This window comes from Hylobates moloch, unplaced genomic scaffold, assembly GCF_009828535.3.
Source record: "Hylobates moloch isolate HMO894 unplaced genomic scaffold, HMol_V3 SCAFFOLD_12, whole genome shotgun sequence".
Taxonomy (NCBI): domain Eukaryota; kingdom Metazoa; phylum Chordata; class Mammalia; order Primates; family Hylobatidae; genus Hylobates; species Hylobates moloch.
Window position 1 is genome coordinate 35600718 of NW_026652287.1, and position 21997 is coordinate 35622714.

A 21997-nucleotide genomic window follows, 5' to 3' on the forward strand; every position below is an offset into this window, starting at 1 on the left:
TGGCCTATCAGTAAAGGGTTTCCCAGAAAACACCCAACAGACAGCAAAGGACACAGGGGAGAAATCCTCAGAGGGGAGACCTGCACGAGTCAAAGGCCTGTGGCAACATGTCTCACTGGATGTGCAGCCACCCAGCAGGTGGCTCCTGCCATCAGCCAGGCAGATACTTGCCTGACTGACGCCTGTTGCTACGGCCTCCTAAAGTGCTGGGAACCCTTGTGTGCTGCAGCTGGAGGCGGACACAGGGACAGGCCCTCTGGAGAGGCTCTGGGCTTCCTCTGTCTAGAAAGGCCACTGCTGTGTGTGAAGCAGACCAAGACCAGCAGTGCTGCCCCCAGACTCCCACCCTACAGAAACGTTCACTGCCCAATGGTCATCAAGTTAGAACCAGAAACCAGCAAGAAGCCTGGCCACAGACCATGCTCCATTTGTGAGGCCACTTTCCCACCTCCGTCACAGCGCGCATCTCCCGAGCCCTGACTCCGGGCCACTTTCCCATCGTGGCCACGGCGCGTCTCCCGAGCCCTGACTCCGGGCCACTTTCCCATCGCGGCCATGGCGCGCATCTCCCGAGCCACAGCGCATCTCCCGAGTCCTGACTCTGGGCCAAACTCTGCTCTAAGTGTTCCCGCACAGCTCGCTCGCTCCCCACCACAGCCCTCTAAGGACGCGGATTCTATCATCTCTATTTACAGATAAGGATACCACACAAAGGAATAAGAGCTATTCATCAACTTGGTTAAGTGGAGTAAGGGCTGTGGTGCTACTTAGGAAAAGGTTAAACTACACAATATCAAGCTGCATATCCAAGCATAAAAAATAAAACCACCAAGTCAGGCGCGGTGGCTCACGCCTGTAATCCCAGCACTTTGGGAAGCTGAGGCGGGAGGATCACTTGAGCTCAGGAGTTCAAGACTAGCCTGGGTAATATAGTGAGACCTTGTCTCTATAAAAAATTCAACTATTAGCCAGGCGTGGTGGCTTGTGCCCGTAGTCCCGGCTGCTGGAGTGGCTGACGTGGGAGGATCACCTGAGCCTGGGAGGTCAGGGCTGCAGTGAGCTATGATCATGCCACTGCACTCCAGCCTGGGCAGCAGAGCGAGACTCTATCTCGAGCAAATCACGGATATGCACTACAATGTGGATGAACCTGAAAAACATCTTGTTGAGTGGAAGAAGCCAGACACAGAAGGCCACCTACTGTGTGGTTCCATTTCTATGAAATGTCCACATTAGGCAAATCCGTGACAGAAAGCAGATTGGTGGCAGCCAGGGGCTGGGGGGAAGAGGGAATGGGGAGGGACTGCTAATGGGTACAGGGTCTTTTTTTGGAGCGATGAATGTTCTGCAATTAGGTGGTAGTGGTGGTTGCACAGCATCATGAATATACTAGAAACCACTGAACTGAACACTTCAAATGGTTAAAACGACCAGGCACGCCTGTAATCCTAGCACTTTGGGAGGCTGAGGCAGGCGGATCAATAGAGGTCAAGAATTTGAGACCAGTCTGGCCAACATGGCAAAACCTTGTCTCTACTAAAAAAAAAAAAAAAATAGCCAGGTGTGGTGGCACACACCTGTAATCCCAGCTACTCAGGAGGCTGAGACAAGAGAATTGCTTGAACTCAGGAGGCAGAGGTTGCAGTGAGCCAGGATTGCACCACTGCACTCCAGCCTGGGCAACAGAGAGAGACTGCCTCCAAAAAAAGAAAAAAGGCTAGCTGGGAGTGGTGGCTCACACCTGTAATCCCAACACTTTGGGAGGCTGAGGCAGGAGGATTGCTTGAGCTCAGGAGTTCAAGACCAGCCTGGAGCCTGGGCAACATAGCAAAACCCCATCTCTACCAAAAAAAAAAAAAAAACAAAAAAAACAAAAATTAGCCAGGCATGGTGGTGCACACCTGTAATCACAGCTACTGAGGGGGCTGAGGTGGGAAGATTGCTTGAGCCCAGGAGTCGGAGCTTGCAGTGAGCCAAGACTGTGCCACTGCACTCCAGCCTGGGCAACAGGGCAAGACCCTGTCTCCAAAAAATAAAAAGTTAAAAAAAAGTCTACCTACCAAATAAAGTTCCTCCGCACCCCAGTCACTGTCAAGGCCAAGTTTCCAGCGTGGAGGGGGCAGCCTAGAGTCAGGCAGCCCCACCCTGGCCCCTTGACCCTGGCAGAGCACCACCCCTCGGCATCCACTCCAGGGACAATGTCACCTGCACCCACACATGTTGGCCACGCTGGCCTCCCTCTCAGTCCTCAAAGTGCCCGGTTCTTCCCTCTTCAGGGTGGCTTGTAACCTCTGTCTCCCCCAAGCTGATGCTGACTGCCTGTCCTTGTCCTAAAGAAACTGCTGGCAGCATTCGCGACTGGCCACTCCCTCCTCCATCAAAGTTCTCAGCGTTCTGAGTCATGGCCTGATCCTGATTTTCCTCCCACACCCCTGATCATGCCTCCCATCCCCCCTGCCAGAGCGTAACACGCTGGGCTGCACTACGGCCACTCAAGGGCCCAGCTTTTGGGGATTCCCAGTTAACACCTGCCCTCAGGGTCTTCACCTGGCCCGAGCTTAACTGCCATCAATCCCCATGCTGTCAGATACAACAGCCCCCAGAGCACTGGAACTGTGGCGAGTCCAAACTGAGAGACGCCCACAACACCACATTCCAAAGACTTAGCACCAAACACGGATATCAAATAAAATAGCTCGTGAATAACTTTTATGCTGATTCAGTGTCAAAGTGATAATATTTTGGGTGGATCAGGTTAAACTGAAATATTAAATACTAGAAAACAGAAAAACACCTATGTGGCTTGCATTATATATTTTTTTTAGACAAGGTGTCACTGTCACCCAGGCATGATCACAGCTCACTGCGGCCTGGGCCTCTTCACTGCACCCTGGGCCTCTTGAACTCAAGCAATCCTCCCATCTCAGTCACTTGAGTAGCTGGGATTACAGGCACACATTTTTGCATTTTGCTTTTTTTTTTTTTTTTTGAGACGGAGTCTCGCTCTGTCGCCCAGGCTGGAGTGCAGTGGCGCAATCTCGGCTCACTGCAAGCTCCGCCTCCCGGGTTCACGCCATTCTCCTGCCTCAGCCTCTCCGAGTAGCTGGGACTACAGGCGCCCGCCAACACGCCCGGCTAATTATTTTTGTAGTTTTAGTAGAGACGGGGTTTCACCGTGGTCTCGATCTCCTGACCTCGTGATCCGCCCGCCTCGGCCTCCCAAAGTGCTGGGATTACAAGCGTGAGCCACCGCGCCCGGCCCTGCATTTTGCTTTTTGTTTGTTTGTTTTTTGTTGAGATGGAGTCTCACTCTGTCACTCAGGCTGGAGTGCAGTGGTGCAATCTCGGCTCACTGCAACCTCTGCCCCCTGGTTTTACTCAATTCTCCTGCCTCAGCCTCCTGAGTAGCTGGGACTACAGGTGTGCACCACTGCATCCCACTAATTTATTTATTTTATTTTTTTTTTGAGACAGAGTCTCGCTCTGTCACCCAGGCTGGAGTGCAGTGGCGCAATCTCCACTCACTGCAACCTCCGCCTCCTGGGTTCAAGCAATTCTCCTGCCTAAGCCTCCCAAGTAGCTGGGATTACAGGTGCCTGCCACCACACCTGACTAATTTTTGTATTTTTAGTAGAGACGGGGCTTCACCACGTTGGCCAAGCTGTTCTCGAACTCCTGACCTCAAGTGATCTGCCTGCCGAACTCCTGACCTCAAGTGATCTGCCCACCTTGGCCTCCCAAGGTGCTGGGATTATAGGTGTGAGCCGCCGTGCCTGGCCTGTATTTTGCATTATATTTTTATTGGACGGTGCCGATCTCTCTCAGATCTCTCTCCCTCCCGCCCAGACTCCCTGCAATCCAACTTCCTCCCCAGAGTCCTACTCAGATGTCTAATACACATCTCAAATTCAGCATGACCAAACCACACTCAGGTTCTGCCCTCTCTGACCCATTTTCCTATAACCTTTGTCACATTGCTGAAAGGTCTGCCATCATTCACTCACCTGTTCAACGTCCCCACCTCGTCCTAGCACAGCACATATAATCCATCGACTCTACTCCCGAAACATGCCCTTCTCATAACCACATGACCGCCACAGCCCTGGTCCAAGCCACCGTGAGCTCTGACCTGGACCTGGTGACAGATGCCTGGCTGGTCTTGCTGCCCCACAGTCACCCCCTACAGTCTGTACTTCTGCTTATGATTTCCTGGCCTATTTGAATCTGGGGATCAGCCTCTTTCATTCGTTCTGGAATATTTTCAACCATTATCTCTCTTCGAACACTGCCTATGTCACAATCTCTCCCTACAACTCTAAATGGCAATTCTGTTAGACATTCGCCATCTTCCATGAGTCTTTGTCTCTTTCCTAAAATCCCCATCGCTTTGTCTTCTTTGGGCTGCATTTTGATGTCTTTCTTCAGTTCTACTGCCTGGTCACTAATTCTGGCTTTGGCTGTGTCTACTCTGCTAACTAAATTCAGACACCTAATTTTTTTTTTTTTTTTTTTTTTTTTTGAGACGGAGTCTCGCTCTGTCACCCAGGCTGGAGTGCAGTGGCGCAGTCTCGGCTCACTGCAAGCTCCGCCTCCCGGGTTCACGCCATTCTCCTGCCTCAGCCTCTCTGAGTAGCTGGGACTACAGGCGCCCACCACCACGCCTGGCTAATTTTTTGTATTTTTTAGTAGAGACGGGGTTTCACCGTGGTCTCGATCTCCTGACCTCGTGATCCGCCTGCCTCGGCCTCCCAAAATGCTGGGATTACAAGCGTGAGCCACCGCGCCCGGCCAGACACCTAATTTTTTTTAACATTTATTTGCTTTTTTTTTTTTTTTTTAGGTTTAGACAGGGTCTTGCTCTGTCACCCAGGTTAGAGTGTAGTGATGAGATCACAGCTCACTGCAGCCTCATCCTCCTAGGCTCAAGCAGTCCTCCTGCCTCAGCCTCCTGGATGGACTACCCAGGCACACGGCACCCCACCCGGCTAATATTTTAGTTTTTGTGGCAATAGGGTCTCACTATGTTGCTGATCTTGAACTTCCGGCCTCAAGTGATCCTCCCGCCTCAGCCTCCCAAAGTGCCTGGATTATAGGTGTGAGCCACTACTGTGCCTGGCAATTTTTGACTATTTCAATTATATTTTCAAATCTGTTTAAACTTTACTCACATTTTAAAATGCTTCTCTTATTTATTGAAACGTATGAAATATACTTCTTTTACATTCTGTATAATTCCAATTCCAAAGTTATTTTCTGTTTTCTTTTTTGTTTTTTTTTTGAGACAGAGTCTTGCTCTGTCACCCAGGCTAGAGTGCAGTGGCACGATCTCGGCTCACTGCAACCTCCGCCTCCCAGGTTCAAGTGATTCTCCTGTCCTGCCTCAGCCTCCCGAGGAGCTGGGATTATAGGCATGCGCCACCACACCTGGCTAATTTTTGTATTTTTAGTAGACATACGGTTTGGCCATGTTGGCCAGGCTGGTCTCGAACTCCTGACCTCAGGTGATCTGCCCACCTCAGCCTCCCAAAGTGCTGTGATTACAGGCAGGAGCACCACGCCTGGCCTTCTGTTTTATTTCTGCTGGTTCTCCCTCATGGTGTCCTGTGTCGTGTGTTTACAGATTTTTGGCTGTGAGCTACTCATAGCACTTGGAGCTTTATCTGTGGATATCACTGAAGCTTGTGGTGAAAATGGGCCTCCTCAGAAAAGACTCATGTTTGCTTCTGTGAAGCACTAGGGGAACCTCCAGTTTCCATCACTTTAAACTAAAGTTGACTTAGGGGCTTTTGGACTACCCAGATAGGGTAAAGTCAGGCTGAAAACCAGTCTGAGGGCTGCTCCGTGCCAACGTTTCAGACAGGTAATTTTCCTCATAGTTCCCAAGGGGGTTTATTTCTAGGTCACTGTCACTTTGAAGTATAGCCTTCAAGAACTTCTCAGACCAGCTTTGTCTTCTGTTCCCAGAGGCTGCAGGGCCCCAAAACCGATACTCGGGTTCACCCAGTTCAGCAAATGCCTTCTAAGCAAATGCTGGCTCCAGCACATGGCTCATCTGCTTGGGTGCCTGGTTTCTCTTAGCTTGTGGCCTGTGTGCTCCTCATTTTCTGGCTACCTCATGAATCCATTAAATAATATTGTCTTTCGTCTTTTATCCAATATTGACAGTTAGGTTTCAGGGAGAACATGAGTCGGGTAACTAGTTGACCATACTGCCAGAAATAGAAGTCCCACCTGTGTGCACACCAAGCTGGAGTACACTGGTGCAATCACAACTCGTTGCACCCTCGACCTCCCCAGCTCAGGAGATCCTCCCACCTCAGCTTCCCGAGTAGCTAGGACTATAGGTGCACGCCACCATGCCCTGGCAATTTTTGGTATTTTTAGTAGAGATTGGGATTTTGCCATGTTGGCCAGGCTGGTCTCGAACTCCTAGACTCAAGCAATCTACCCGCCTCAGCCTCCCCAAATGCAGGGATTGCATGAGCCATCGCGCCTGGCAAATTCTACACTTCATCCTGCAATTCTTCCATCACCATTTGTCTCCCGCTCCAGACCATGAACACAGGAGGGCAATGACCATGTCCATCTCTGGACAATACAACATCCCCAGCAATCAGCACAGTGCCTGGCACATAGTATGTGCTCAGTAAATGTTTAGTGAATGAATGGAGAAGATAAGGAAGTTCTGGAGGGCCGTCACCCACATAGCATACAGTTATCCCTCTTATCGTAGGTACTACAGTTCTGCAGTTCAGAGACACCCCACTGGCTTTGCGGGGAAGCAGCCTTACACCATCAAGTCAGCTTCGTATCACGGGAAGAGACAAGTATGGGGCTGCCACCGGAACCACTGGGTCCCCAGCCCAGCGTTAGCCCACATCCCGGCTGGGAGACCTTGGGCAGGCGACAGAGCCTCTCTGAGCCTCACACTTGGCTGGGACTCATCACCCCCATGCCCCCCACTGCCAACGGGTCCCCAGTGCCTTACCCGGCCACCAGGATGCGGGGGATGTCAGCGGCAAAGGCCTCACCCATCTCCCGGCTGCCCACGTTGGCGATGCAGTGCAGGGCCAGGCACATGAAGGTGGGGTTGCGGCTGGCCAGGTCATTCTTGATGGCGTTGTTGATGAGGCGGATCAGCTCCGAGTTCGAGTTCACCAGCACAGAAATGAACAGGTAACCCTGTGGGGAGGGAGGTCGTGGATGGCTAGGAACCTTGTGACTCAGTGGCCCCAGATCCAACCCTCAGATCCAGGAGTCCAGACCTCCAGCCCCCTCCTCCCTCAGACCCAGGAGTCCAGGCCCTGGCACCCCCCTCTCCAGACTCACTATTTGCTTCTCTGTGTATTTATTGGAACTCAACAGATTCACAGCCTCCATGTGCCCAAAGTCAATGTCATGGCCAAGCAGGAAGATGAAAAGCAGTTTACACACATATTTTTTCTTACTGTAGCCATCCAAGGCTTTGTCTCCTAGGGCAGAGGAAGGAGGAAAGGGGAGCCAGAAATGAGGAAGGGTCACAGGATAGGTCACAGGAGCCCCAGCTCCCAGCCCCCTCCTCCCTCAGAGCCAGAAGTTGGGACCCCAACCTACCTTTGAACTTGGAGCGGATGTTGGCCAGTTCCTTGTTGATTCTCTTAATTTCCGCCTCTTTGCTCTTACCTGGGAGAGGAGGAGGAGGGTAGGCAGTGAGGGGTCTGGGGAGTCAGCCACCTGCCCTCTCTTTCCTAGGCGCAGCCCTAGCCAGCGGGAAGGGCAGATCTTCTCCGCCTCCAAGCCCTGGGGCTCAGGACAGGCCAGGACCCCTTCTCTGGCTGGGAGTTTCAAAGAGGGAAGAACCACTGTTGGCTGAGCCCCACAGCACAGAGCACACACCCTTGGGCTGTCCCTGACTTCCTCTCTCCTTCCTCCTCCCACTGTGGCCCCTGATCTTTGGGGCTCCTCAGGGCCCAACAAGCTCCCTGAGAGCTCCTGTCCCCACTCCCCACATGCGATGAACATGTGAACATGTGACGAATGAATGAATGAATAAAGAGCTTGGCTGGCCATAGGGTGCTCACCCCTACCACTGATCTCACTGCCTCTTCTCCCAGTTCTCAATCCCATGAAGGTCCCACTGTCTACTCAGTCATCAGGTCAGACCCTTGGGTGCTGTCCTCACCTCCTTTGTCCCCACAGCCATGGCTTCGTCCTCTCCCGCATGGCCTGTCCCCACTGCCTCCTGTCCCCTGGCTGCCAATCTCTCCCCAATTTATCTGGGACATTCCTACACCTCTGACAGGACTTGCTTGTGGAATAAGCACAGAAAGCCTCCCCTGATCCTACAGGCCAGGTCTCTGCTTCCTCCGTGCTCCTCAGTGCCCTACAGCACCCCCTTCGGAGCACAATCCGACTGGATGCTCTCGGCTGCCCTCTCTGCTTCTCCTGTCCCTGTTCCACTCACCCCAGACTTCATCCCTCCCTTGACAGGTTCCACCGTTCCCTCTTCTCCTCCAAACAGAACCTGGACATCCTCACGCCAATCGGGCTACTGCTTCATCCTTTTTAATTTATTTTTGAGACAGGGTCTTAGACTGTCATCTAGGCTGCAGTGCAGTGGTGCAATCATAGCTCACTGTGACCTTAAATTTCTGGGATCCAGTGATCCTCCCGCCTCAGCCTCCCAAAATGCTGGGATTACAGGTATGAGCCACTATGCCCAGCCACCTCCTCCTAACTTGACCTTCAGAACATGTCCTGAGCACCTCCATGGTGACCACTTCATCCAGACCCCATGCTCACTCGCTCAGGTCAATGAAGCAGCCTTCCCTCTGGCCTTCTTGCCTCCCTCGTGTTTTCATATCCTGGGCTCTGTGATGCCAGCTGGGGGTGCTCCACTCCACGGCCCATCAAGCCCCCTGCCCCTGTCACAGCCACCCTGCCAGTGTCACCCCTCAGACCCCTACTGTCCATCCAGGCCCCCTGGCCTCCATTCTGCTCCGGGAACACGCACATCCTCCTGCCTCAAGGGCCTTCACACAAGCTGTACCCTCTTCCTGGAGCCACCCCTCCCCTGTCATCTTCCCATCATTTGGGTCTCGGCTCCTGCCACCTCTGAAAGCCCGTTCCGTTTCACTTCCTTAAAGCCAGTTCTTTATTATTCTGCTTAAAGAGTTATTTTTCAAAAAGTCCTCTCTGGTACATTTCACCATGTCACAATTTTATCTCTCCACTGTCGAACTTCCTCCCACTTCAGACTATAAGCATCAGGAGGGAGCCCCTAGAGCAGTGCCCTGCATACAGCAGGTGCTGTATAAATGTCTAGTTATCTAAGGGGCAGAGATCTGCTCTGACCCACATCCTTCAGGGTGTAGTCCCCAGCAGGGTGGGATGTCCATTCAATGAATGAATCAGTGACTGAGAAAGCAAGTATATGTGCCATCCTTCTCTCTAGAAATCCTGTCTTGTCCCTGCTCCCAACTTCTATGGAAGCTCCCATAAGCCTCACTTCAGATATCACCTCCTCCAGGAAGCCCCTCTGATCAGCACCTCCTGATCAGTGCTAAGGGGACCCTAGCCCCGCACCATCCAATATAGCAGTTGCCAGCCAGTGGCTCCTGAGACCCTGAAATGTGGCCGCTCCAAACTGAGAGGGGCTGTCAACAGCAAACATACGTGGGATTTAGAAGACAGTATGGAGAAAAAATGTAGAATATTTCAGTAAAAATTATAGGGGCTAGGCACGGTGGCTCATGCATGTAATCCCAGCACTTTGGGAGGCCAAGGCAGGAGGATGGCTTGAGCCCAGGAGTTGGAGACCAGCCTGGACAACATAGTGAGAATCTGTGTGTCAACAAAATAAAATAAATTATAAAATATTGATCACATGCTGAAATAATAATTTGGGTGTACTGGGTTATATAGACATTATTAAAATTAATTTTGCCTGTTTCTGTTTTTTTTTTTGGTTTTTTTTTTTTGTAGCCCAGGCTGGAGTGCAGTGGCGCGATCTTGGATCACTGCAACCTCTGCCTCCTGGGTTCAGCGATTCTCGTGCTTCAGCCTCTGAAGTCGCTGGGACTACAGGTGCATAACACCACATTCAACTAATTTTTTTTTTTTTTTTTTTTGAGACGGAGTCTCGCTCTGTCTCCCAGGCTGGAGTGCAGTGGCGCAATCTCAGCTCACTGCAACCTGCACCTCCCAGGTTCAAGCACTTCTCCTGCCTCAGCCTCCCCAGTAGCTGGGACTACAGGCACCTGCCACTACGCCTGGCTGTTTTTGTATTTTTAGTAGAGATGGGGTTTCACTGTGTTAGCCAGGATGGTCTCAATCTCTTGACCTTGTGATCCGCCCACCTCGGCCTCCCAAAGTGTTGGGATTACAGGCGTGAGCCACCGCGCATGGCCCTAATTTTTTTTCTCTTTTTTTGTAGAGATGAGGTCTTACTATGTTGCCCAGGCTGATCTCGAACTCCTGACTTCAAGTGATCAACCTGCCTCAGCCACCCAAAGTGCTGGGATTACAGGTATGAGCCACCGTGCCCAGCCTATATACATACGGTTTTGTCATAAATATGTATATATACATATGCATACCATAAATATAGTATATATAAAGAGTATACACATATTTAAAGAATATGTTATTTAAATATATATGTATTACTTAATTTAAAGAATATGTATTATTTCAATACAGTCCTGCCCCGCATATCAACATTTCAGTCAACAACAAACCGCACACACTACAATGGTTCCGTATGATTCTATGCCTTATTTCTACTGTACCTTTTCTGTGTTTAGATGCACAAATACTTACTGTGTCACGGTTGCCTACAGGACAGTCCCATGCTGTGCAGGTTTTTTTGTTTTATTTTGAGACGCAGTTTCGCTCGTCGCCCAGGCTGGAGAGCAATGGTGTGATCTCAGCTCACTGCAACCTCCGCTTCCCGGGTTCAAGCAATTCTCCCATCTCAGCCTCCCAAGTAGCTGGGATTACAGGCATGCGCCACCATACCCAGCTAATTATTGTATTTTTAGTAGAGATGAGGTTTCACCATGTTGGCCAGGCTGGTCTCAAACTCCTGACCTCAAGTGATCTGCCCGCCTCAGCCTCCCAAAGTGCTGGGATTACAGGTGTAAGCCACCGTGCCTGGCCACTGTGCAGGTTTATAGCCCAGCAGCAACAAGCTGGGCCACAGAGCCTCAGTGAGTGGTGGGCTATACCATCGCAATTTGTGTAAGCACACTCCAGGATGTTCACACCACGACAAAACCACCTAATGATGCATTTCTCAGAACATATCCCCATCGTTAAGTAATACACGAGTGTATTCATTCAATTGTACTTAAAATGATTTAAATATATACACAAATATGTGCATGTATATGTATTCTTTAAATATTCTTTAAATTTAAAGAAATATATATCATATGTACTTATATATTTACATTTACGTATTTCTTTTTTTTTTTTTTTTTTTTTGAGACGGAGTCTCGCTCTGTCACCCAGGCTGGAGTGCAGTGGCGCAATCTCGGCTCACTGCAAGCTCCGCCTCCCGGGTTCATGCCATTCTCCTGCCTCAGCCTCTCCGAGTAGCTGGGACTACAGGCGCCCGCCACCACGCCCGGATAATTTTTTTGTATTTTTAGTAGAGACGGGGTTTCACTGTGGTCTCGATCTCCTGACCTCGTGATCCGCCCGCCTCAGCCTCCCAAAGTGCTGGGATTACAAGCGTGAGCCACCGCGCCCGGCCACATTTACGTATTTCTTTAACTACTATTCATTTAAAGAAATACGTATTATTATATGTATAATATATAGATTTCCTCTCTCTTTTTTTGAGACAGGGTCTCACTCTTTCACTCAGGTTGGAATGCCATGGTGTGATCTCAGCTCACTGCAGTCTTGGCCCCTTGGGCTCAAGTGACCCTCCCATCTCAGCCTCCCAGGTAGCTGGGACTGTGAGGTGTGCCACCACACTCGGCTAATTTTTTTCTATTTTTTGTAGAGATAGGGTTTTGCCATGTTGCCCAGGGTGGTCTCAACTTCTCCGCCCACCTCAGCCTCCCAAAGCGCTAGGATTATAGGCATGGGCCACTGCTCACTGCCAGGAAATCTCTCTTTTTTTTTTTTTTGAGATGGAGTCTTGCTTTGTCGCCCAGGATGGAGTGCAGTGGCGCCATCTCTGCTCACTGCAAGCCCCGCCTCCCAGGTTCACGCCATTCTCCTGCCTCAGCCTCCCAAGTAGCTGGGACTACAGGCGCCAGCCACCACGCCTGGCTAATTTTTTGTATATTTAGTAGAGACGGGGTTTCACCATGTTAGCCAGGATGGTCTCAATCTCCTGACCTGGTGAGCTGCCTGCCTCAGCCTCCCAAAGTGCCGCGATTACAGGCGTGAGCCACTGTGCCCAGCTGGAAATCTCTTTTTAAAGTATTATTTAAATTGTATTTAAAATGTATTTATGTGTATATATATATATATGTATATATATATATACACACACACACAAATATGCATATATATTTTTCTTTAAATAGGCTTTATTTTTACTTTTTTTCTTGAGACGGAGTCTCACTCTGTCACCCAGGCTAGAGTGCAATGGCACCATCTCGGCTCACTGCAACCTCCGCCTCCCAGGTTCAAGTGATTCTCCTACCTCAGTACCCACCACCACACCTGGCTATTTTTTTTTCCATATTTTTAGTAGAGACAGGGTTTCACCATGTTGACCAGACTGGTTTCGAACTTCTGACCTCAAGTGATCCACCCGCCTCGGCCTCCCAAAGTAAAGTGCTAGGATTACAGGCATGAGCCACTGCGCCCGGCCTTTAAATAGGCTTTAAATGGTCCACATCTATTTGATGCTATCTTCTGCATAACTGGTATAATTTGCTATAAAAAAAAGAATTCAGAGAGAGAAGAAAAGCTCTCGGTCTTCAAAAGAGGAGCAGTTGTGGCCCCAAAGGGAGGGCTCTGGCAGAGGCCCAGCTCTGCGAAGATCTAAAGGCCCGTGATGGCCAGGGAGCCCAGGGATACTGTATGGGTGCTACTGGGGTGGCACCTGGGGAAAGGGCTGAGGCAGCTGACAGACCAGGATTATGGAAAGGATGACCCGGCACTCAGGGCCAGCAACAGAGGGAATAAGCTCACTGTCACAGGAGGCAAGCAAGCCTGTGAGGGAGTTTTAAAGGGATTCTCTCATTCACAATGGGATTTCTGGGGCCAGGCTTAAGGATGAGTCCCATCTACCCTGCTCTCGAGGCATCCCTGGACTGGAGTGGTGGCAGACAGGGACAGTTGCAAGTATTCTGAAGGAGGTATACACGTTTCGGGGCTGAGAGGCTAAAACGAGACAGCGTGGGGGACGGGGAAGGCTTCTCTGTACACAGCTGCTGGGATTTGAGGATCAAAAGATGAGGCTGAAATGGACCAGGCAGAAACAAGGGGAGGTGCGCTCTGGGCAGGAGGACCAGCAGGTGCAATGGCCTGGAGGTAGGACAGCATGAGGCAAGGCAGGCGGACGGTGATGAAAGAGGCACAGTCTGAGGATGCGGGCGGCGGGGGGGCGGGTGGAGAAGAGCACAGCAGGTGGGGCCAGACCACGCAGCCTCTCCAGAGTTTCCTGAGGTGCTGGGGGTGGGGGGGTCATGGGAGGGGCAGGCCGTGCTCCGTCCAGTGGCTGTTGCCGTGAGGGGTGTTCGGGTGCAAAGGCGACCAACATCTTGCTCCAGGCAGAGTAAGGCAGAGTCAAGGGAAGTGCTGACGGTGCCAGGGAGCTGCCTTACCTTCGGTCTTCTGGTTAGGGGAGATAACGCCGCCTTCCCTAAACATGTAAGCCCCAGATCAGGGTGGGTCTGTTACTACCAGCAAAGGCATCCTGTCAAACCTGGGCCCTGCCCTGGAGGGACTAATGTGCATTTATGAAGGTAACACAGGCATTACCCAGCATCTCACCACAAAGGCCTTCAGAGCCTTCTAGACCAAGGAGATTTCCTCTACTGAGACCGAGACCTGATGTGCTTCCTGTACAAGCCCCAACAGCCCTGAATCCTCAGAAAGCCTTCTGGAGGCTGGGTGCAATGCCTCCCGCCTGTAATCCCAGCACTTTGGGAGGCTGAGGCAGGCAGATCACTTGAGCCCAGGAATCTGAGACCAGCTTGGGTAACACAGGCTCACACCTGTAATCTCAGCACTTTGGGAGGCCGAGGCAGGTGGATTACTTGAGGTCAGGAGTTTGGGACCAGCCTGGCCAACATGGCGAAATCCCATATCTACTAAAAATACAAAAATTAGCCGGGTGTGGTGGTGCACACCTGTAGTCCCAGCTACTAGGGAGGCTGAGGCAGGAGAATCGCTTGAACCTGGAAGGTAGAGGCTGCAATGAGCTGAGATCCTGACACTGCACTCAGCCTGGGCCATACAGCAAGACTCCATCTCAAAAAACACTGATTACACACTGAAATAATATTTTGGATATACTAGGGTAAAGAAAATTTATTAAAATGAATTTCACTGGTTGTTTTCCTTTTTAAAAAAATATATGGAGACAGGGTCTTTCTGTATTGTCCAGGCTGGAGTGTGGTGGTGTGATCTTGACTCACTGCAGCCTCGACCTCCCAGGCTCAAGTGATCCTCCCATCTCAGCCTCCCAAGAAGCCAGGACTACAGGTGCATACCACCATGCTTGGCTAATTTAAAGTGTTTTTTGGGCGGGGAGAGACAGGATCTTGTTGCCCAGGCTGTTCTCAAACTCCTGGGCTCAACCGAACTGCCCGCCTCGGCCCCACAAAGTGCTGGGATTACAGGTGTGAGCTGCTGTGCTCAGCCTGTTTTACTTTTTTTTTTTTTTTTTTTTGACACAGAGTCTCTCTGTCACCCAGGCTGGAGTGCAGTGGTGTGATCTCGGCTCACTGCAACCTCCACCTCCTGGGTTCAAGCGATTCTCCTGTCTCAGCCTCCCGAGTGGCTAGGACTACAGGTGTGCCACGAGGCCTGGCTAATTTGTGTGTTTTTAGTAGAGACGGAGTTTCACCATGTTGGCCAGGCTGGTCTCAAATTCCTGACCTCGTGATCCGCCTGCCTCGGCCTCCCAAAGTGCTGGGATTCCAGGCGTGAGCCACCGTACCTGGCCCCTGTTTTGCTTTTGTAATGTGGCAAGAAAATTGCAACATATGCCGGGCGTGGACAGAGCAAGACTCCGTCTCAAAAAAAGAAAAAAAAAAAGAAAATTTCAACATATATATGGCTTGCATTTTGGTGCTGGGTTACACCATTCATATTCTCAAGGTCATCACTATTCCTGAGTGATGAAAATATATTCTTTGTAAATAAGAAAATCAAACCCTCTCATTCTCCTGCTCAGCCTCCCTGATCAGCGGGGCGAACTATTCGGGCCACCAAGACCCTGCCTGAGTTGCCTCCTTACATGTTAAGGGTTTGCATGTTCATTTCCTCCTGGATCGGAACACCAGTGCCATGAGGCCAGGGATGTACGGCTGCTTCAGTCCCCAGTGTTCCCAGGGCCCAGGGCAGCCTGGCACAGGGGAGGTGTTGAATGCGGATTTGTGGACCAAAGCCATCACACAATAACCAGCTGGAGACGGGTGGGGCTGGGGCTCAGGCCTGCATCTGTCCTGTTCTTAAGGGACACCAAATTGAAATCTATTTGACTTCCTGTGCTCTTCACAGAGGCCAGAGGGATCATGTGAAAACTTGAGTCAGACCCCAGCACTCCTCCAAACCCTTCCATGGCTCCCAGCAGGTTCCAAGTAAAAGTAAAGTCCTCACTGCAGCCCACAAGGGCCTGCACCATCTACCCTGTTCCCTCTCTGGCAGGTTCTCCTGTCCTCTCTCTCCAAGGCAGGAGCCACCCTCTCCTCCTCCTTTTCTAAGTCCCTGCTCAGGGCCTTTGCACAGGCAGCCCCCTCTTTCAGAGTCATGCATGCACCATTCCCCCACTTAATTAGATTCTCTGCTCCAATGCCACCTTTTCAGCGACACTCTCTGACCAGCCTATATAAGAGCATCATCCTTAACTCCATCCCCAAGCCCTTTCCTTGCCTCATTTTCCACCAACACCTACTCCCACCTGTCTGGCCTCCGAAATATTCACCTGTGTAGTGGCCCATCTCCTCTCTAGAACGTGAGCACCCTAGGGCAGGAACTTCTGCTCACTGCTATAGCCCCTTCACCTAGAACAGTGCCTGGCACCCAGCTGGAACTCAAGAAAGACTGTTTCCATCATTTATTCATTCATTCATTCAACTGGCAATCATCTCCTGAGGCCTCCCATGGGTTAGAACCTACAGAAGACAAAGCTGGAGTGAGACCCAGGGCCTGGGCTCGATGTCACCACTGTAGTAGATCACCATTTGGAGTGGGATGTACTCTGATGGAAGAGCTCAGGGCAGTGCGGAGCCAGCACCCCGCTCCCATTGGCTCACTCGTCCAACTCTCCTAAGGCCCACTCCAGCCAGACTCTGCCTAGATAGGAGGCAGCCCCAGCCCTTGTTCCCTGTGAGATAATACTTCTGCCATATTCCTGCTGCAGACAGGAGGACAGAACACGCCCTCAGGCTGGGCCCAGCCTCAACCTCTCTCCCTCCTTATCTGCACAATTTGCCCTCCCTGCCCTCCTTAGAGCCTGCCTTTCACCTTCTAGACCCTTCCCCCTAGGCCCACTGTGCCCTTCAGATCCTCCTGCAGGCTGGCTCCACACTCTTCCCTCTGCTCCTCTCTGAGCCCTGCCTCTCCCCACCTCCTCCTCCGCATCCCTCCACCCTTCTCTTCCCTCGCTCCTGCTTGAAACCTTCGCCAGAGCTCTCAGGACAAACAGGGACCTAGCCTCTGCCCACCCCCCAGCGTCAGATCCCATCCCTCTCTGCACCAGCCACACAGCCCTTTTCTCAGGGTCTCACTGGAGCATCAGGGCCTTTTTTTGTTTCCAGAAAGAATTCTTGGGCCGGGAGTGGTGGCTCACGCCTGTAATCCCAGCACTTTGGGAGGCCGAGATGGGCAGATCACGAGGTCAGGAGATCGAGACCATCCTGGCTAACACGGTGAAACTCCATCTCTACTAAAAAAAAAAATACAAAAAATTAGCCGGGTGTGTTGGCAGGCGCCTGTAGTCCCAGCTACTGGGGAGGCTGAGGCAGGAGAATGGCATGAACCCAGGAGGCAGAGCTTGCAGTGAGCCAAGATCGCACCACTGCACTCCAGCCTGGGGGACAGAGGGAGACTCCATCTCCAAAAAAAAAAAAGAATTCTTGAAAATAGAGAAGGGAGGCCAGGCGCAGTGGCTCACGCCTGTAATCCCAGCACTTTGGGATGCCGAGGTGGGCAGATCACCTGTGGTTGGGAGTTCGAGACCAGCCTGACTAACATGGAGAAACCTCATCTCTACTAAAAATACAAAATTAGCCGGGCATGGTGGTGCATGCCTGTAATCCCAGCTTCTCGGGGGGCTGAGGCAGGAGAATCGCTTGAACCCGGGAGGCGGAGGTTGCGGTGAGCCGAGATCGTGCCATTGCACCCCAGCCTGGGCAACAAGAGCAAAACTCTGTCTCAAAAAAAAAAAAAGAAAGAAAATAGAGAAGGGGGCCAGGCACAGAGGCTCACTCCTGTAATCCCAGCACTTTGGGAGGCCAAGGTAGGCAGATCACTTGAGCCCAGGAATTTGAGACCAGCCTGGGCAACATAATAAAAACCCATCTCCGTGAACCCGGGAGGTGGAGCTTGCAGTGAGCGGAGATCGCGCCACTGCACTCCAGCCTGGGTAACAGAGTGAAACTACGTCTCAAAAAAAAAAAAAAAAAAAATTCTATGAAAAATACAAAAAAATTTGCTGGGCATGATGGCATGCGCCTGTAGTCCCAGCTACTTAGGAGGCTGAGGCAGGAGGACAGCTTGAACCCAGGAGGCGGAGGTTGCAGCGAGCTGAGATCGCGCCACTGTACTCCAGCCTGGATGACAGAGCCAGACTCTATCAAAAAAAAAAAAAAAAAAAAAAAAGAGACAGGGTCTTGCTATGTTGCCGAGGCTGGTCTCAAATTCCTGGCCTCAAGCAATCCTTCTGCCTCCACCTCCTGAGTAGCTGGGATTAGAGATGCCTGCCATGGCGCCCGGAAGTCAGGACCTTTGTACTTGCCCCGCGTCTGCCTTCACAGCTCTTCTCCACTGCCCTCAGCCTAGGTAACTCCCCCACTTCTGCCCACGCAGCTCCAAGGGTCTCTTGTGAAGCAAAGCCAGGCTGGAGCTCGCTGACCACACAGAACCCCCATTCTCTCAACACCATGGCCCTCTTCCTCACTGGGCTTAGGACAGCTGCAAATTCTTTCCCCATCTAAAAAAAAATCGAGATACGACCGGGCGCGGTGGCTCACACCTGTAATGCCAGCATTCTGGGAGGCTGAAGCAGGCAGATCACTTGAGATCAGGAGTTCGACACCAGCCTGGCCAACATGGTGAAACCCTGTCTCTACTAAAAATACAAAAATTAGTGGGGCATAGTAGCAGGCACCTATAATCCCAGCTACTCAGGAGGCTGAGGCAGGAGAATCGCTTGAACCTGGGAAGTGGAGGTTGCAGTGAGCCAAGATCGCGCCATTTTTGTGACTCTGTCACAAAAAAAAAAAAAAAGAGAGAGATACAATTCACATACCATAAAATTGACCCCTTTACAGTGAACAATTCAGTGTTCTGTAGTACATTCAGGATGTTGTGCAACCATTACTACTATCGAATTCCAGAACTTTTTTTTTTTTAAGAGATGAGGTTTCACTATGTGGCCCGGGCTGGATTCAAACTCCTGGGTTCAAATGATCCTCCTACCTCAGTCTCCCAAGCAGCTGGGACTACAAGCATGTGCAGTGTCCAGTTGTAGGCTTTTTCATGAACCCGAAAGAAGCTCTGAATGCTGCCGGGCACAGTGGCTCACACCTGTAATCCTAGCACTTTGGAAGGCTGGGGTAGTGGATCACGTGAGGCCAGAAGTTCGAGACCATCCTGACCAACATGGGAAAACCCCGTCTCTACTAAAAATACAAAAATTAGCCAGGCGTGGTGGCGCACGTCTGTAATCCCAGCTACTCAGGAGGCTGAGGCAGGAGAATCGCCTGAACCTGGGGGGCCGAGGTTGCAGTAAGCCAAGATCACCCCATTGCACTCCAGCCTGAGCGACAGAGCGAGACTCCGTCTCAAAAAATAAAAAAAGAACCTCTGCATTCATGAGCAGTCACTCCCCATCCCACCAGCCCCTACTCTAGGCAACACCAATCTCCTTTCTGTCTCCATGGATTTGCCTATTTGAGATACTCTCTACATGGAATCATACAACATGTGGCCTCCTGTGTCTGGCTTCTTTCACTTGGTGTCATGTTTTCAAGGTCCATCCCTGTGGCAGCATGTAGCAGGACGTCATTATTTTTTAAGGCCCGGTAATATTCCATTACATAGACCACACTTTGTTTATTTCTCAGTTGATGGGCATTTGGCCCGTTTCCGTTTTCCGGCTATCATGAATAATATTGCCGTGAACATCCCTGTCCAGGTATTAGTGTGAAGGACAATTGCAATTTGTATGTTGCACCTTCTCCCCCACGGGGCTGGGAGTTTCATGGGGCGGGGGATGGACAAGTCTGTCCTGTTCACCAGCGTCCCCAGCATTCAGCACGATTCTTCAGACATACCAGCCATTCAACATACGCTTGCTAAGAAAAGGCCCCTGATTCTCCAGCCCTAATTCCTGTGGCTAAATTACTACCAGTGCCCCAAGCCTGCATCTCCCCTCTGTCCTCTGGCTCCTCTCTGGGGTCCTGCAATGATGGGACGATCTCTTTCCTTCCCCAACCCTCATCATCAAATCCCTTTGCAAATACTGACAGTTTTTCCTTTAAATTGTATCCCAGGCCGGGTGCAGTGGCTCACGCCTATAATCCCAGCACTTTGGGAGGCCAAGGTGGGCAGATCACTTGAGGTCAGGAGTTCGAGACCAGCCTGGCCAACATGGTGAATCCCTGTGTCTACTAAAAATACAAAAACTAGCCAAGCGTGGTGGTGGGTGCCTGTAATCCCAGCTACCGGGGAGGCTGAGGCACGAGAATTGCTTGAACCTGGGAGGCAGAGGTTGCAGTGAGGTATGATCATGCCACTGCACTCCAACCTGGGCAACAGAGACTGTCTCAGAAAAAAAAAAAAAAAATGTATCACCAACCCACTTCTCACCAGTCCCTTCTCACCCCATTAAGCCGGCACCATCTCTCACCCAGAGGCCTGCAACACTCTCCTAATGTGGTCCCCTGCTTCCACGACTACCTCTAGAATCTGTTCTCATAGCAGCCAGAGGAATTACGGTCACGTCCCTCCTCTGCTCAAAATATTCTCACACAGACAAAGGCCAAAGTGCTCGCCATAGGCCAAAAAGCCTTTCCGGATCCTGTTCCCACTCCCCTCCGCACCCCCCCTCTCTCCCCTTCACTCCCTCAGCTCCAGCCACACTGACCTTCTCCCTCTCACTCGAACACATGTCAAGCATGCCGCAACCTCAGGACCTTTTAATGCACCTCCCTATGCCAGGACCCCTTTCCTCCAAAATCCACGGGGCTTGTTCCACTCAGATATGACTTCCTCCACGAGGCCTACTGAGTACTCCCTCCATCCTAGTCCCTCTCCTGACCATTTCCTCCCTATTTTTCTTCACAGCACTAGTCAGGTCCTGAGGTTGTATCTCAGGGTGTTCCCTGTGCATATGTTCTATCTTCCTCCGGGAAGGGAGCTCCCAAGAACAGGAGTTTCTTTTTTTTTTTTTTATTTTTGGAGATGGAGTTTTACTCTTGTTGCCCAGCCTGGAGTGCAATGGTGTGATCTCAGCTCACTGCAACCTCTGCCTCCCGGGTTCATGCGATTCTCCTGCCTCAGCCTCCTGAGTAGCTGGGATTACAGGCGCCCACCACCACACCTGGCTAATTTTTGTATTTTTAGTAGAGACGGAGTTTCATCATGTTGGCCAGGTTGGTCTTGAACTCCTGACCTCAGGTGATCTGCCTAACTCGGCCTCCCAAAGTGCTGGGATTACAGGCATGAGCCACCATGCCCAGCAAGAACAGGAGTTTCTGTTCACTACTGTCACTCCAGTACCTAGAACAAGGCCTGGACAACACTAGAGCAATCAAAAAGCATTTGCCAAGTGAATGAATGAATAAATGAGCCTTCAGAGGCAAGACACTGTTATGAATGAAGTTTTCAGACAAGAAAACGTCCTGAAAGAGGTTAAGCGACTCGTGGAGGGTCACATCGCTGGTGGGTAACAGAGGCAGCCCACATCTGCTAACAGTGGCTCCCAGCTACTCCACAACCCCCATCGCCCCGCCCCTTATCATAACAAGTGATCATTTCTCCTCCAACTGATACTCAACCGTTTCCACCCTCCTGTTCCCTGAGCACCTATTACATGCCAGATCCTTCCCTAACAGTTAAATTCTAAAACAACAATAATCACTGGGTACTTTACAGAGCTGCTGTTCAGAGCCAACGGAGTAAAAACAATAGCCAAGTTCCATCTGGGGCCTGGACTGAGTGAAAGGCCTGAGGGGCATTGTCACAAGCCCCTCAGGAAGATACGATCAGCAGTCTCTCTTGACAGATGAGGAAACCGAGAGGTGAAGTCCCTCATTCAAGGTCACACAGCCAGGGAGTGGCGGTGCTCAAACGCAAACCCAAGTCTGGCTGACCCCAGAGCCCATGCGGATACAGCCTCTGAAGACTCCTGGCAGTTCCAGTCACCAACAGCCATTCCTAGGAGTTGAGAGCTGACTTGCCGCCAGGATTCGCATCGCCACGACAACTCTTCCTGGCAGGGACCACCGTCTCCATATTACTGTGGTCAAATAGAAAAGGGCTCAGATCCCTGCCTGTCCTGCTGCCTGACCCTTGATCTCTCTCTGGGATTAGACTTCCCCTATTCCCGGCTTTCCAGATATCTATCCCTCAAGCACTTCAGAACCCGATGCCTTCC

General features: G+C 51.1%; 1 protein-coding gene across 5 annotated transcripts in view; it reads right to left on the reverse strand.

The window, feature by feature from the left end:
* Window positions 1-21997, reverse strand: part of AP2A1 (adaptor related protein complex 2 subunit alpha 1) — a 39948-nt gene that overhangs the window by 16882 nt on the left and 1069 nt on the right. For 2 of the 5 annotated variants that reach the window (XM_058425069.1, XM_058425067.1), the window contains exons 1-4: window positions 21494-21666; window positions 7594-7662; window positions 7330-7472; window positions 6989-7182 (exon numbers count right to left, since the gene is read on the reverse strand). In XM_058425069.1, the coding sequence (XP_058281052.1) occupies window positions 6989-7182; window positions 7330-7472; window positions 7594-7662; window positions 21494-21578 (491 nt within the window). In that variant the 5' untranslated portion in view covers window positions 21579-21666. Of the gene's footprint in view, window positions 1-6988; window positions 7183-7329; window positions 7473-7593; window positions 7663-21493; window positions 21667-21713; window positions 21860-21997 lie in introns of those variants that run through there. The other 3 variants (XM_058425070.1, XM_058425068.1, XM_058425071.1) reach the window with 2 other exon arrangements.